The 17,185-nt window shown below is 32.6% G+C and overlaps 3 protein-coding genes across 3 annotated transcripts; all 3 read left to right on the forward strand.

The window, feature by feature from the left end:
* Nucleotides 1-7,878: 7,878 nt before the first annotated feature.
* LOC106779127 (germin-like protein 1-1) lies at nucleotides 7,879-8,845 on the forward strand. Its single transcript, XM_014667184.2, has one exon. It carries the CDS (start codon nucleotides 8,040-8,042, stop codon nucleotides 8,652-8,654), a length of 615 nt encoding a protein of 204 aa, XP_014522670.1. The 5' UTR covers nucleotides 7,879-8,039; the 3' UTR covers nucleotides 8,655-8,845.
* A 1,642-nt stretch (nucleotides 8,846-10,487) lies between these two features.
* Nucleotides 10,488-15,435, forward strand: LOC106779123. The gene is made up of 5 exons (XM_014667180.2): nucleotides 10,488-10,640; nucleotides 11,352-11,411; nucleotides 12,048-12,197; nucleotides 13,037-13,124; nucleotides 15,117-15,435. The coding sequence occupies exons 3-4, from the start codon at nucleotides 12,075-12,077 to the stop codon at nucleotides 13,088-13,090; spliced, it is 177 nt and encodes a 58-aa protein (XP_014522666.1). The 5' UTR covers nucleotides 10,488-10,640; nucleotides 11,352-11,411; nucleotides 12,048-12,074; the 3' UTR covers nucleotides 13,091-13,124; nucleotides 15,117-15,435.
* Nucleotides 15,436-15,888: 453 nt separating this feature from the next.
* On the forward strand, nucleotides 15,889-16,963 carry LOC106779124. The gene is made up of 2 exons (XM_014667181.2): nucleotides 15,889-16,224; nucleotides 16,444-16,963. The coding sequence occupies exons 1-2, from the start codon at nucleotides 16,095-16,097 to the stop codon at nucleotides 16,833-16,835; spliced, it is 522 nt and encodes a 173-aa protein (XP_014522667.1). The 5' UTR covers nucleotides 15,889-16,094; the 3' UTR covers nucleotides 16,836-16,963.
* The last annotated feature ends 222 nt before the right edge of the window (nucleotides 16,964-17,185 follow it).

Consider the following 17,185-nt stretch of genomic DNA (forward strand, 5'->3'; position numbering starts at 1 on the left):
AAAAATAGTTTTTAACTTTAGGGATTAGAAAATATTGAATGGATGCATACATATGAAAAACCAAAAAATTTGGAAGGTTTATATAACTGAACAAAAAACAGTAAACTGAAAAGGCAAAAAAAGAACCATTTCAAAANGTAAAAAATCATATCAGCTACACTAGAGTACAACAAAGGAAATAAATGACAAAAATTGAGACAGNCAGATNNATATACCATCTACTGCTAATTTATTAAAGAATTCATCTCCAAAGACAAAAGTCAAAGCTACCTTCAGTTTGAGAAGCTCGTGCAGCTTCAAACTCTTTGTGTAGACGCTCAAATATTATCTTGTCTGAATCCCTGCAAACCCAATATTAAAAAGATTGTTACCACAGCATACAACAACTAATGGATGCCATGAAACCACAGTATTAAGAGTATCACAGAATGCATTAAGATATTGACTGAGGAAGAGAGAAGAGACCTTAACATCTTCTAGTAACTAAAATGCACCTTGATTGCATGAACAACGTTTTCAAAACATGCTAGACACTACGCATAAGACATCTATAAAGAAAAATGAAAAATATAAGAGATCCTTCTTACTAATGATCTGGAATGTTCACACATGCTATGATGTCAACATCTCATTGCAACAAAAGGTCTGACTTTGCATGTCAGTCACANTATCAAACCCATATAGCATTTANCAATCAGCCCAAAAAAAGTAAGAAAAAGACAGTGCCTAGTGAGACAATCACTATGGATTAGAGGTTTCAGATATAAAAAATCATTGCTTTATTTTATACATATACAAATGCCAAAAAAAATTAAAAATACTAGGACAATTAAAAAAGGACGGAATTGTGAATATCCACTCTAGTTATCTAAATTCTTCCCAATTATCAAACCAAATCTACAATTATTTTTCATCATCTTCACCAAACTACCAAATCTACTTACCCTTCTCTCCATCTTCATCCATCCCCCCACCAAAAAGGGCCAATGCATTGAAACCTACAACCTAATTCATGGGTCAAGCACCAATTTTAGACTTTACCACCATATCTTATAATACGCTCATTCTATATTGGAACAAAAAATCCATCCACATGAACAAAATATACGCTAATGAAAACCTAACGAATGTAAACAAAAAATATAATTTCACCACATCAAATGAGACCACAAGTATTTGTAGAGAGAAACGTAAAAAAGACAAGAATAACAACCAAAATAAGAATCAATAGAAGGTAAATGAGAAAGTCAGCAAAGCCCAGCCAAGCATATTGTATCCAGATAAAAATATTTGGCTGTGGTANTAAGAATAATAATAAAAAAAATTGTTACATATTCAACAATGGACNATCTCAGTATTTTTGCAACCAAGGTTCGAAAGTCTCGTAAGGTTCGAAACCTCTCCCACATACAAAAAAAATAAAAAAAAAAACGAAAATACACCTACCTCGTGTAGCGTTCGTCGACGCTGGAAACGTGATGTGGTGGCGCTGGAAGACACCCCAAGACTGACCGGCGGCGCCGCCTCCGGGTTGACCTCCGGTGGCCGTTCAACGGCGAACGACGGTGGAGTCGTCAAGGGGGTTCGGGTCGTTTGTCGGTGCCGGAGCTTTGATCGGTGGCAGACCTTTGATCGGTGGTCCTCCGGCGACGGTTACAGAGCGCCGACGAGACGGTGGGGCAAGGATGAAATGGGGTTGGAAGAAACACTTTCTCTCTCTAGGGTTTCAATTTTGAAATCGTATTTCAAAATCTGAAAAGCAAAAGTGATTTCAAAAATTTTACAATGCCCTCTCTCTCTGTCAGACCAGTTATCCACGTCATTTTAATTTTTTTTTATTTCATAAAATGCTAACCAATCAGAGCCTGACACGTGCAAGGAGTCAAAAATTTGTCATGGAGGGGTTGTCAAAGTATCATTTTCCTCTATAAATAGAGAGCACTTTCTCATTCCAAAGGTTCTGAGTCTTTCTCATTCTCTTCTCTTCCTAGCTTCATTTTTATTTCTCTTCTACAAATTATCTGGGTATAAACTCTATTAGAGTACAGTTTTCTATGATCCTCGAATACTTTCAAGAAGTTTCTGTTGTATCTTGGGACTTGCGCAACACATCGCGTATAAGTCTTTAAGGACAGTGATCTACACGCCTTAGGAAATTGCAGTATGAGATTTTGTAAGCATTTTTCCAACAATCTTAATGACTTATATTTCAATCTCATTAATGTCAAAAATAAAAAAGGTATGGAAAACTTACTTTTATTTTAATGTTTTTATTGTATGATTAATTTGAAAGTTTCTTTGAATTTCTTTTGAAGTGTGGAAGCTAATAGCATATCTGATGATAATTATGATGGTCTTATGTTTGATTATATTTATTTAATTATTAATATAAATATGATTAAATGTTTATAAATATGTGATTAAATGCTCGTTACGTTATTGAATTATATTAGGTTTTGTAATCTGTTATATTAATGGTGATATTTTTTAATATTGTCTGTAATGAAAAAAAAAATTATTCGAGGATGATAGGTAAATATGGTGGCAGTAACCTAAAATGTCAGGTTAGGGAACAATTTATGCTTAAAGTATTCTGAAAAAAAAAAAAAAAAAGAACAGGAACCCTAATTTTTATCCCTTTTCCCAGCTTCGCAATTTTTTTTCTTTCTCGCGCACCAACCCTTAGGTGCCCTCCACCTTTCCTTTTTGCGAAACTCCACCTTTCCTTTTTCTTGTTCTGGGCTCGCGAAGGCGCAAATTTTGGTGTGCACTGAGGTTGATTCTCAGGGTTCTTCGTCGCGCCATCCAGGGAGGGTTTTCTTCTCCTCTTTCGCCATGGTTCGAGCTCGTAGTCGCGCAAGGAGACATCCCTCTACTCCCTCTGTTCCGTTTTGGTCTGCCTTCCAGGGAACTTTTCTTTTTCCTCTACTTTGTTCTGACTTGGATTTTTGGCAAGGAGGAAAGACCAGGTTTAGTGGCACAGGCGCGACGCTCTCTCCTTAGCAGTGTGTGCCGCAGTGGCGGCTCTCCGCGTCTTTAAGGGCGTTCTTGTAGTGGTCGGAATCGCCGAAGCCTCTTGGTCCAGAACTGGCGGAAGGTTGAGTGCGGACAGTGTCGCGGTGGCGGGGGAAGGCGCCGGTGACGTGTTGCGAGGAAGGCCAGCGCGGCAGCGGAGTGAATCGAGTTTCGAATTTTTTTTTGGTTTCTGAAATTGAGAATTGGGGAATTAGGTTTTCGATTCAAAAATTGGGCTTTTCGATCTTGAATTTTGGGGTTCTTGATCCTTCGACTTAGGGTTTCACCTGTTCTCTCAGTTTAAGGGTTTCGAATTGGAATCTGAAATTGAGTTATGGGAATTTCTGGCGTTCTTGTTTTCTTTTCTGGTTTTTGAGGCGGCTGATTTCGCGTATGATGGGTCTTTCTCGTGATGTTTGATTCTCGTGGTAGTCGATGATGGTTTGCGAGACACGGCAGTGAACGTGATGGTGGGTTGCAGCCAGTGGGGTCGCGTCACGGTGGCTGGCGGTGGCAGCTTCGTTCTGACTGAGTTTCTGGGAAATATGGGTTGGACTAACTTTTTGGGCCGTAAAAAACCATTATGGGGCAGTTTTTGAAAGGGTGTTGCTCCCTACACCTCCCTAAGTGGACTTTTACCTTCCCATTAATTTAATTTATTTTAAAAATATTCTACACTTTTCACTATTTTTTTTATTACAAAAATACTCTACATCTTTTCATTATCTTTAAAAATCTTTCTCTTTCTCTCTCTACATTAATGGAACATTTACATGCTTCATTAATGAAGCATTTATATGACTTAAATTTGAAGTTAGATATATTTTCTTAAATAAGTTTGATTCAATCTTATTTTTGTTGTTGAATATATTTTTTTCTTTTTAAATTACTTAATAAATGGTAATACTTTGTTCTAAATTTCTAAAAAAGTGTTTATATACATGTATTTTTTTTACATATAATATTTATAATTTTTAACATTATATTATGTTTAAACTCACCGACATGTTTGACTCAAATAAATTGAATAAAATATTTAATTTATTAGATAAATAATATAAAAATATTATTATACTTAAAATATAAAAAAAAAAAGTTATTTGTTAAAGATTTAGATTTTATTTAGTTCTCGTCATTATAAAGTTAGTATATAATAATAATAATATATCATTTACTATTAATATTATTATGTTTATTATTTTGTATTTGCATTTAACTTTTAATTTTATAAAATGGAAATGGTAGAAGTACTACTATTGAAGTTTCTTCTAAATTTTATATTTTGTAATATGTTACAAATTCAAATCTGAACCATGTGAATGGTCCATTAATGTAGAGAGAGAAAAAGAAAGATGGTTAAGGATAGTGGAGAGGTGTAGGGTATTTTTGGAATAAAGAAAATAGTGGGAAGGTGTAGAATATTTTTGAAATAAATTAAATTAATGGGGAGATACATGTCCCACTTGGGGAGGTGTAGGGAGCAACACCCTTTTTGAAATAATGTCATTAAGAATTTTAATTGGACTGTGGGCCCAGAGTCTGGCACAGAGGACTGTGATTGGTTCAGTTTGACCCAGAGTGTCCAGTTGGACTTGGGTGCAGGTTTGGTTCCGGAGAATTCATAATTTATGGTTTTAATTAATGGAAATAAATTGTAATGAAAATTAATTATAAAGGGAGAGAGAAGAAAATATTAATTTATAATAATTATTATTATAATTATAGGAATAGTTATTACTGTTTATTTAGTAATTAATTGGAAATCATATTAATTTATTGGGAAGAGAAATTAATTTGATTCAGAAAGGAAATTAATGAGTTTTTAAATGGGAATTTGATCTTAATGATGGATTATGATCTATTATTTTGGAATGATATTGTTTGTCATATATTGTTTGAGTGAATCCATGAGCATATTGTATTTTTGAATGAGACTTTAGATAATGATGATTGAATAATGTCACATAGAGAATGAGAATGAAATTGTTGCATGAAATTGTTGCTAGAAATAAACTATTTTTAGGATCGAAGGTGTTAGAATCATAAGGAATGGGAGATAGTATATTACTATCCCAAGAACAATATATTGAGAAACTTTTTAAGAAGTTTGGGTTTTATGACTTAAAAGAAGTTTGGGTTTTATGACTTAAAACCGGTGAGTACCCCTTATGATGCTAAGTGAAAATTAAAGGAGAATCATTATCTCAACCTTAGTATGCCCAGATAATTGGGAGCTTACTGCACTTGATGAGGTTTTTAGACCAGACATTGTTTATGCAGTAGGTAGACTGAGTAGGTATACCCAATGTCAAAATCAGGAAAATCAGGAACATTGGAGTGAACTTTACATGCTTATGAGATACTTAAGAGGTTCGATGGATTATGCCATTGAATATAGTGGATTTCCCATTGTACTTGAAAGGTATAATGATGCTAACTGAACTCTGATTCAAATGAGACAAAATCCACTAGTGGTTATGTATTCACACTTGGGGGTGGTACGATTACATGAAGATCAACCAGACAAACAATTATTGTAAGATCAACGATAAAATCTGAGATTGTTGCTCTCGATATGGCTGATAGTGAGGCTGCGTGGTTGAAAAAAACTACTTAGCAAACATTCCACTAGGAATGAAACCAACCCCATTAGTATCAATACACTGAGATTGCCAATCGGCAATAGCTATAGCTAAAAAGAAGAATTACAATGGAAAGAATAGACATGTACAATTGAGACACCAATTTGGTGAAGCAGCTGCTAAAGAGTGAAACTATTTCCATTGATTATGTGAAGTCAGAATGGAATCTAGCAGATCCTCTGACAAAACCCTGGGAAGACAAATGATTTTAGAAACATCGAGGGGAATGGACTTAAGCCACTTGCAAACAAACAAGTGATGGTAACCCAACCTTTGTGATTGGAGATCCCATGAATAAGGTTCATATGGGTAAAAACAAGTCACTTNTTANTTCTGATAGCACTAAATTGATTTTAATCAATTATGTCTCTTCCTATGGTGTGTGTGTGTGAAAGTGCTAGAGACTGCATTATTGAGAGGTTAAACTTTGTCACTAAAATTCTATGTGGTGAAAGAATTTTAGCTTAAACAAAGTTTTTAATTATTTTCATATCCCTTATGGGTGGTGTATGATTTGCAGCATACACTTGATGAAATCACCTATATTATGGTGTATGATTTGCAGCATACACTTGATGAAATCACCTATATGAGTGTCGAGTGGGGCCGCTTGCATGAGATCTTGGCATGATCTCTAGAGCACTCATGAATACCGGGCACGCGCATGACCTATTTAGCGCAACACAGCGATAACAGCAAGAATTGTGGGGGTGTATTGTGATTGATAAACCTTTAACACACGTCAAGTGTCTTTGGTTCATATAGCTTGCTACACCAACTACACTGTGTGTTAAGTTTCTTGATTTAAGACTGGTTCATATAGCTTGCTATACTGATGCATTACATCCTATGAGACCCAGGATAAAAAGTTTATTTTCTTTCTTTCAACTTTCTCTTGCAATAAGTGGGGGATTGTTGTAAAATATTATTATTTTATTGCAATTTAAAGTTGTGCAACGTTAATATTTTATTAATTAACAACAATCAAATCTTTAAGTGTTGAAACGGTCAAATTTTATGAGTTGAAACAGTCAACTTATCTGTTTTAATTTATTTTATTTATTTTGTTCTTTCCTAGCTCTATAAATAGAGAGCACTTTCCTATTCCAAAGGTTCTGAGTCTTTCTCATTCTCTTCTCTTCTTAGCTTCATTTTTATTTCTCTTCTACAAATTATCCTGGGTATAAACTCTATTAGAGTAGAGTTTCTTGTTAGTTTTGTGATCCTCGAATACTTTCGAGAAATTCCTGTTGTATCCTGAGGGACTTGCGCAACACATCGCGGATAAGTCCTAGGGACGGTGATCTACACACCTCAGGAGATTGATTGTAAGCATTTTTCCAACAGTTTTGACATCATTAGGTTTTCTCATCATAGATACGGTTTTATTTTTTTTTTCGAAGTAATTGACAATTTGCATTAAAAAAAGTGACCGAATTTAGTACTTTGTAAGTATTAGTTGCTCCAATATGCGACACCTATTATGCAGCTGGAACTGATGTTTACTATGCTCATTCTTGTTTTCCTTTTGGCAGTCTGCAAAATTTAACAACTTAAACAGCTAAAAGCAAGTAGAATATACTCTCTGTTGTTATATTTTTTTTTTTGGATGAAGATTATAATATTCTTTTGATTCTTCTACCGAATAAAACTTGGTGTCCTTCTTTTGTATTATTCTGTTATTTTTAATGAAGAAAGGAAAGGATGAATGAGATGTTGGCAATACATATGGACTGCAGAATGTCTTCATGCATTACCATTCAGTTTTGGGAACTGATAATGGAAGCATAAAGAAAATATAAAGATAAATGACCAAAAGAAAAAACGAATATACAAAATTTCAAATTCTTACTTTGTTTCTTTAAATATAATTTTAAATAACCAAATCACTCTGATAAAATCTTATAATTTCAATATTTTTTTAAATTATTCAAATAACATATTTTATAATAGTGTTTCAAATTCTAAATAAATAAATTATCTTATAAAGATTCTTCATTCACACACCTTTCAGACTTTGTATCCTTTCTGCAGTATAATTATATATCATTTGTAAGGATATCACAGACACTCTACATAAAAAGCAATTATCCATTGTAACAGGTTAAAACAAAAGAAAACCTACAAATTTGTCTCTATTTGATTGGAATCGGCATGAAGGGCTACTCATGCAAACATTCTTGTTGCAGTCTCTAATAATTGCAGACCTCAATAGAGGTTAACCACTTTGAAATCTCCATAGCTGCTATAGTACAAACGACCAACACACAGCAGAAATCCCTATAAATAAATGTTGATGAAATCTGAAACACCACACCATCTTCAAACTACACTTTTCTCAACTCCGAGATAGTCATAGTAATAGTAATATTAATCATAATCATGTCTTCCACCACCTTTAAAGTACTGACACTGATCATATCAGTTTTCAGCATCATGCAGATATCTTCTGCTGGTGATCCTGACATCCTCACTGACTTCATAGTCCCTCCCAACACCACTCTCGATGGCAACTTCTTCACCTTCACAGGCTTCCGTTCCTTGTTTTTACCGAACACTCTCACAGGTTTCAAAGTGCAGAAAGCAAGCAGAGCAGAATTTCCTGCTCTTGATGGACAAAGTGTATCGTATGCAGTGCTTGAATTCCCTGGTAAGAGTGTGAACCCTCCACACACACACCCTCGTTCAGCAGAGTTACTTTTCACCATTCAGGGTTCCCTTCAAGTGGGGTTTGTGGACACAACCAATAAGCTCTTCACTCAGACACTACAACCTGGAGACGTGTTTGTGTTCCCAAAGGGTCTCGTGCACTTCCAGTACAATTCGGATACTAAGAAGCCTGCAGTGGCCATATCTGCCTTTGGAAGTGCCAGTGCTGGGACTGTGTCCATTCCCACCACTCTCTTTAACACCTCCATTGATAGCAATATTTTGGCTTTGGCCTTCAAGACTGATGTTGCCACCATTCAAACTTTGAAGAAAGGCTTTGCTCCCTAAGAGTGATGGTGATGATGACTAGAATAAACGAATTGCCTCCTTTAGCTTCCACATTGTGACATTTTCCGTGCTTTGTTATAGCAGTAGTGCTTGTATTTTGCAGTTCCATAAAGGGGTGTCAGATGCAGAATGCTTGATCCAATTATTGATATAATTGTAATCACCCCAAATGCAATAAAGAACCTTCTTTTGTTCCCTGTTTTATCAAATGGATTTTAGGTCCATTGCTTATTTAGTGACAACTTAATTCGAATAAAAAGAATTGAATAAGTTTAACTCATCGCAGGTTAATGGATTAAAAAAATTAATTTAGCCACTCACTTAAATATTTCTTTTTCAATAAAAAAATAAAATTTTTTTCTAATTTAAATCTAAATAAATTTCAATTTAAAATAAAGTTAAACTTCATAAACAATTTAAAATAAATAAATAAATAAATAAATAAATATATATATATATATATATATATATATATATATATATATATATATATATATATATATATATATATATTATCAGAGATTCAACGTCATTCATCGTATATTTAATTTGAGTAAGTCAAATTTTTAATAAGTTAGACTTAAAATTAATCTTGAAATTTTAATTTTTTTTTCAATCAATTCTTATTTAAATCTAGTAAATGAGTTGGCTTATTAATTCTAATTCATTTTAACAACACTAATTTTAATATTATGCAAATAACTTTTGTTACAACTCTGTAATATTATTTTAATGTTGATAAGTTAACATTTTTTAAGTACTTATAAATGTTGAATGATGGTTTAAAACTAAAGAGGAAGCATTTTGGAAGACTATATTCAATTAGGTAAAATTCTAGACACTTAGATATGCCTATTTACCCACATAATTCATACTTTTGTAGTAAAAACTAACACTCACGAAAATAAAATTATATATTAAATGATAAACACAACTTTTAATGTTTCTTCTCCAATAAATAAATCGGTTCTTTAAGCGAAATGTTAAAACTATACTAACTATTATTTTTTCCCAACCAAAAAAAGTAAAACAAATGTTTAGATTATAATTATAAGCAAAACATATATTATGTCTCTACATGTTAACCTCTACTTCTCCACCACCAATTGAAAGAACAAGATGAAAAAATAATTATTATAAGAATATGAAACTTATTATTGTTACGAAAACGTTATTTCTTATTGCTGAGATTATTTAACTTTTAATATAATATATTTTCTATTTTTAATTAATATTTTTCAATTTTTTAACTAATATTAAGGGCAGACTATTTCTCCATGGAAGTCGACCAAATTTTTTAATTGATGTATTAATTTTCATATTGGGTATTTGTTATTTATTAATAATTAAAATAATTTATTCAAATACAGAAAATTAAAATTTAATAAATTTAAATTACTTTATCTAGCTACAACATTTTAAAAAGTAAATAATTTAAAATAAAAATTAATTTAAATTCAAAATGTTTTAATTTTCTTGAAATTGTAAAATTTTAGATCCAAAGATTATTTGTGACATACTGTTAATTTGTGAAGTACATAAGCACATGACATGGTGTGGTACCTTGTCCCTGATTCTTGGTAAGAAAAAAAATTAACTATTACATTGTTTTCAATTTATTTTTAAGAATATTTTGATCATTAAAAAAATAACTATTATATTTATAAAAAATAAAAAATAAAATAAAAATTTATTGATGTGAAAATAATAGTAAAAAAAAATAAAATTCAGAAACACGTTATTAGGTTTAGCGAAGCTATTTTGAGCCATAATGCACCTTTCTCTCCATTTTTTTTACTTTTATTTAAAAAAAAAAAAAACCTAAAACCTAAAAACCCTGAAAATATAAGAATCTTTCTTCCTTCTGTCGCGACAGTGTCTCACTCTTTCACCTCCATCTCTGCAATCCCCGTTGTCGGAGAAAAACCCGTCCGTGAATCCATTTTTGGAGCGAGCATTGTGCACGCCTACCCTTGCCTGCATCTTGTGAGTTCATTTTTTCACTCTTTCTTTTCCGATTTGGGGGTGGGATGTGTTGTAAAAGCATATTCTTATTCCCTATTGTTTAGCTAGAATGCTTGAGGGTTATTGCAATAGTGTCACGTGTGTTTGTAGCCTCACCGGAAATAGTTCGGAGCAAGTCAGATAAGGTGCCGATGTGATCGGAAAATTCTGCACACGGCTCCACAATCTGCGAAATGTGGAAGATACGAGAAATGTGTTTAAAATGATTTTTTATATTTTAAAAACTAAAAGTTTTAAACATATGTATTTTAATACTTCTATTTATTTTTTACATTGAAATCTGAAATCATGCTGGACAACAACACTAGTCAATCTAGATTGTTAAACAAACCATTTAGGGGTGGTCGTTCTAGCACAACTTAAGTGCATATTGTTTGGTTAAAATCTAGTGCATGTAAGTTGATGGTCCGATTTAACATCTTATTAAATATGTATTCTTTCTGATTTGTTGCTGTCTGTTTCAAATTTAGTTATATACTGCCAAAGATATTCCATGTTCTGCTCCTATTTTCTCTGTACTTTTGTCACATTCATTAGGGGATTTTGGTTGCTAGTGAGTTGATTTTTTGGTTGCTGCTGAGAGTTCTTGGGGAAGGATTTGTTGAAGTATGGAGCACTTATTTATTAAATCTTTCTGTTTTTTTATGGTAATTCCACTGCTATATTCTTCAGCCATTGTGAAGAGCCAAGGAACAGGGTTGCAGTTTTCATCCCGATTTAGTGCTGAAAGAGGTAGGTTCTTCAAGTTTGTTTTCTTCTCAGAACAGCATGTATGAAAATATGACTCATCTTTTTCTGACCACATGATTTTCCTTATACTTTTCATTTTGAACTCTGAAAACTTGTTCTAACATGTGCTTTTGGAATTTTTAAGTTTATATTCTTCTCGTTGCTATTATGGTATATTCGATGATTATATAGATTGCTTTTTCGAATTCATTCATAGTTATTTTGTGAACATAAAATGTGTGTTTATGGACTTATGGTGGTGATTAATGTATACCGATATTTGATTCTGTTTGTATGGTAAATTGGTAATCATTATGGCCTTCCAACTGTACTAGGTAGAATTGTATTGTTGTGTGCAGGGTGATTTATACTTCATTTCATGTCTATATTGTGCCATATGCTATCTCGAAGACTGAATTCTTAAAATTTTAAATATCTTTGTTTAACAATAAGTGTTAAGTGTTTTTTTTTTCGGAGGACTGACCCTAAGCCAGAAGGTGTATTTGGGCTTTTATATTTATGGGTTTTATGAGGATGATCTGTTTAATTTGTCTGATCCAACATTAATATTAATATGAACATATGTATTTATCTCTACGTAAATGCTCTTTACCTTGAACTGAATTAATATGATTGCAGGGCTTTGTCTCTCTATAAGAAAGCAGTATGCCGCACAGAACCCGACCCATGACAGCACTCTTGGTGTTCACTGCACTAAATACAGTTTTATGTGCAACCATTACTCCAGTCTATGATTTTGTTTGCTTTCTTCCGTACTGGGAAAGAAGGGTGAGATTTTTGTTCATTTCTTTTTCTTTTTTGTTTCTTTGTTCCATTCCATCATCTGGTTCCTTATGTAACTGAAAAAAATCACATGGTTCCTCATGTCAATCAAATTATGCGAGATTACCCTAGTTAAGTTGGGGCACTGTTGTTATAGCCCTAATATTCTGTAGATCAGATCTCAATTTCATTAATTATTGAGCTTGGTTATCGACTATAATGACTCTTTTATGTTAAACTTTTAGCAAAAGAAACCACTAACAATGATCTCATAATACCCCTTTATGGTGCAATGTGAGGAAATTATCAGCATGATTGGGTATGTTTGGCGTTTGTAATCATGTACAAAATTTTGTTCTTAATGTCTTCTGATCTTGAAAGTGGTCCTTAATGTGAACTGTAAGGTTTTTGCCTTGTGACCTAACATAACATCACAGATTTAAACCCTCCCCAATTCCTCTTTTCAGTGGCTTTTGATCCTGAATTAACGTTAATGATATGTTGGATGTTTGTTCATGACCTATTTTACAAGTAGCTAAACATGAGTAGATCAACTAAGATTTCTTTTTTTAATTGCCGGCTGTTTTGAAAATGTATCTGTTTCGGAATCATCTTAGATCATAGGAAATCTTAAGTATTGACATCTAGTGGTATGCAGTGAATATTGATAGCCATTGCTAGGCTTAGTACGTGCATAAAACAGTGTAGATGAACTGGCAGAGAAGATAGCTCTGTCACTGTAATGATTTATGGATGTATTGGTAATGTTTTGGTTGGGGCTGACTTTGAATTAGTATTTGTTAATTGTCTATGTGGTTAATTTTTTACACGATATAATGTTACAGAGGGAAAGACGTCGCCAGCAACGTGAAGCTACTACAGCTAACAGTACAAATTAGCCATGACAGGATTTAATTGGAGAACCTTTCTGTAGTAAGATTTTTATTGTTCTTTCTTTCTTTCCCTTTTGATGTAAATAACCATAGAACATCTTGAAATGAAAATATGAACACTTGGACCCACTTGACCGCAATCGTGGGACATTTATATAACCTTACTGTAACGTTACTTTATTAAGGTTTGAAACCAAATATTCAATCGAGTCAAATTTTGTTTTTAATTTTATTTCTTGTGTGTCCTTTGATCTACATGAAGTTAGTGCTGGCTTTTATGCAAAATTCAAGTTGGTAAACTTGAGTTTTGTTTTATCTATGAATGCAATTGCACCTAAAGAAATTAATAGCTCCATTCTGTTCTATCAGCTTATTTGTTTAGGAATCCACTTAAAATTAGTACAGTGAAATTCTTAGTAATAGAAGCTCTTGTGTTGCATTATTGGCCCTTTTACATGCAAATGAAAAATGCCTCACTTTAGTAATATGTCAACTTAAAGTATTTGTTTGAACAGTCAAGCCTGGTTATATTTAGTCAAATTATGAAATTTAAAAGGTTTAAAATTGAGAGAACGAGAATGGGAAGAAATGTTATTTACATTGAGAAAAAAGAGAGTAGAAAATAGAGAAAAATGAGAGAAAATTTTGGTGCAGATTGGGTTGATTTGATGAAATTTGTAGTGAATTTCAGTTCAACTTTCCTTATACATCTATTTTATGATCACGACCTGATAACCAGAGAGTTGAACCTATTGAAAATTGCCATTCCATAAAGTAGAGAAACTCGTGTCAATATGTCCAAAATGAACAAAAACAACCAGTAGAGTCAGAAATCAAGAGCACGGATACATTTATATTTGCCTATCATTTTCTTCATTTCTTTATTTTGCTTATATTCTGTAAATTATTAATGATAGAATATTGTTTTCCACTACAAAAACCAAAATATGTTCCTCTTATGTAACACAAATCACATATTCCAAAAAATTCTAAAATAAACATAATTAAATGAATATTAATAAAAATAACACATTCATTTGTGTTTTATATATTTTTTTTTAAGTAACACATGACAGGGTACTTAATTATCACTAATTTATCATACTAAAAATAATTATATTTATGTTGACATTACTTTATAATAATTTTTAGTTTATTGTAATTGTTAATATTAAAATTATTATGAAAAAGTTATTTCTTATTTTAACTAAATGCATGTCATGAATAATTATACCCATTTTTTGAAAAAAATAATAATATTAGCATTAGGTAAAAAACTAATTGAGAAGAGAAGAGAGGAAACGAGGGGCTACATAGGCACTAGAAAACAAGTTAAAATGTTTCATAAATTTCAATAATAATATAAGATGTCTGAGAACATATGATCTTGGTGGAATGCATTATTATCTTTTTGTATATCAAACATATTAAACATACTATACCATATTGATTTCTTTATCAGTATCCTCTTAATTAAATTTACACTAATTAAAAGGTATAATATGCTACTTGAATTATTTTTTTAAGAAGATGCTTAGTGGTGAAAATTTGTGGTTGATGGTGCCATGGTAGCTCTTAAAGCCTATCAGAAAATGGTCATATCAGAAAAATGGTCCATCTTTTTTTTATTCTTCACTGAACCAAACAACTTTATTTAATACTGTTGCGGTGGAGATGCTAGCTGCTTACCGTCATAAATATTTAAATGTATCTTTCTCTTGCTTCCTAATACTAATACTTGGATTACCTGTTTGGCTTCCTTCCTACACATATCTCTATAGAAACAAATACTATGTGTAGTTTTTAAGTGTCGTAAATTTATGCCTCCTTAAAAAAAGTGAAGATATCTCTTACATAAAAATAAAAAGTAAATAATAAGTTATGTAAAAAGTGTTAGCTGGAGTAGTACAAGAAGAGATGTGAAGATACCAAACGTGGAATCTCTCAGAATAATTTTGTCAAACATTTGTACCACTATATATATCCGTACTACATTGTAACTTTTTTCTTGTTTATATAATTCTATGCACAGGAATTTGTGAGTATAATTGTTGGAGGTCCGTGCAGTTGAAAAGAAACAGCAGACAGGAAGGAAGAAAAGACGAAAAATAACAAAGCAAACTGCATTTCCATGTGAAAGCATTCAATTAAAATCTTCCATGGCGTTGAGGGAAACTTCCATGTAGTTCCTCTTACTGCTTTTACCATTTCCCTTGGGATGTTTATTAGGTGCATGATGATTGTTCATGATCAGCAACCACTATCGGTTCATTAATATGACAGCAAGTTGGTGCCATCTGCCATTGTAGTTCTAGGGTTTCCCTTATATATCATGGCAACATTCAAATGCATGCTCTTCTTCCACGTTCAACTTCTTACTTATAATCGGTGGTTGTTATGGATTCCTTCTACCAACAACAAAGCTACTTTATCCTGCTTAATAATGGACCACCCTTTACTGCATTCATTGCAAACATCCTCATTAAACATAACCACTCCAATGTTTAATCAATTCAATTCACTTATATGGACATTCTAAAACTGATTTTAGCATGTCTTCAGCAGATGAATGCTTGTTAATCATATTATTAGAAACTTATGACATTAAGGTTATGTTCTGCCTTATTAACTCTTTGATATTTTCAATGTATCCAAAAATCATATTTTCTTAATAAGTTTTAAAGGATTTGTTTATCAAACATTTTTGTAAAATAAAACTTTCCATGATTTAAAACTAGCATGTATAAGTTATTATTAAAACGTAAAAATATAGAGAAATTATATGAAAAAAAAGAAAAAACTTGTTGAAAGGTATCGACATCTTGTCTGTTGTAACAAACCCTACCTAGGTTAAACATAACTGCAGTTGTTGTTGACAGTTGACACCACCTACTACATCAGCTTTAGCTCCCTACATTTAATAGGTTTATGTCTCAAACTGTCACTATATATAACCTTCAAATTATCTTCTTCTCTTCCAACTTCTTTCTCTTTCTCATCCCATATAGCTATGGCGTTTGCTAAGGTTATCACAGCACTTCTTCTTGCACTCACTATGCTCAAAATTAGACCCTCCGCATGCCAAACAGTAGAAGCCAAAGTCTCTTGCACTGACTGCACTCACAACTACGATTTCTCTGGTTTGTGTCCACTCTCAACATTATTTTCAAACAAATTCTTATAATGTATGGATAATATACATTAACCATCTAACTCTAAATTAAATTGAAGTATGAGTGGTAAGTAACATATTGTATTATGAATGGATAGTGTTGATAAAATGAGAAAGAACTTAAAAGCTTATAGTAGTAATTTTGAAACATGATAAACACATTTGGTGGACCTGTTGTTGTTTTCAGGCATTATGGTCTCAGTGAAGTGTGAAGGTGTGAAAAAGCTGGCTACGGCGGCAACAGAAGAGAAGGGTTTCTTTAAGGTTGATCTTCCCAGAGAGCATGGAAAAGCTTCCTCAGTGAAGTGTCTTGTGAAACTTGTTGGAGGGCCAAATCATCTGTATGCTACAAAGAAGAACCAGGTGTCTGAAATTGTGAAGGGAAAAGAGAAAAACACTTACACGATCTCCACTCCTCTTAGTTTCTTGAGATCGTGTCCTAAAAACAGAGAATGCAAGGTTGCTGACAACCACTTCAGTTCATCCAAAACGTTGGATCTTCCTCTGCCTCCGGAGTGGGGTTTGGCACCTACCAGCTACTATCTTCCTCCTTTTCTCCCCATCATTGGAATACCTTAGTGTCTCCGTTTAACATGTAATATATGCATATATCATGTGTCTAACATGAAAAAATGTCATATAAATATCACTCTATGTCTTGAAGGAAGTTGATTTCAGCCACACAAATAAAATTTCGTTTTAGTCAACCATGTTCCTACTAGCTTTGCCTTAAATAACTATTCACTCTTTCCTCAATCGATTAAATGATGCCGTGTTGAGAGGGTCAATGATTTTTACGTAACCAAAATAAAATGACAAGATGTATTATTTGAATAAAAGTTTTAAAAACAATAAAAATTTTAAAATTGATAACATTAATATAAAATTAGAATTTGAAATTAAAAGAAAGTAAGAACTAAATAAAGTTA

This window comes from Vigna radiata, unplaced genomic scaffold (genome assembly GCF_000741045.1).
Source record: "Vigna radiata var. radiata cultivar VC1973A unplaced genomic scaffold, Vradiata_ver6 scaffold_425, whole genome shotgun sequence".
Lineage (NCBI taxonomy): Eukaryota > Viridiplantae > Streptophyta > Magnoliopsida > Fabales > Fabaceae > Vigna > Vigna radiata.

Coding starts and splice junctions, on each gene's coding strand:
- LOC106779127 (XM_014667184.2), top strand. CDS start 8,040: ATGTCTTCCACCACCTTTAAAGTACTGACACTGATCATATCAGTTTTC.
- LOC106779123 (XM_014667180.2), top strand. CDS start 12,075: ATGCCGCACAGAACCCGACCCATGACAGCACTCTTGGTGTTCACTGCA. Junction 12,198..13,036: donor TTCCGTACTGGGAAAGAAGG/GTGAGATTTTTG, acceptor ATAATGTTACAG/AGGGAAAGACGTCGCCAGCA.
- LOC106779124 (XM_014667181.2), top strand. CDS start 16,095: ATGGCGTTTGCTAAGGTTATCACAGCACTTCTTCTTGCACTCACTATG. Junction 16,225..16,443: donor TCACAACTACGATTTCTCTG/GTTTGTGTCCAC, acceptor TGTTGTTTTCAG/GCATTATGGTCTCAGTGAAG.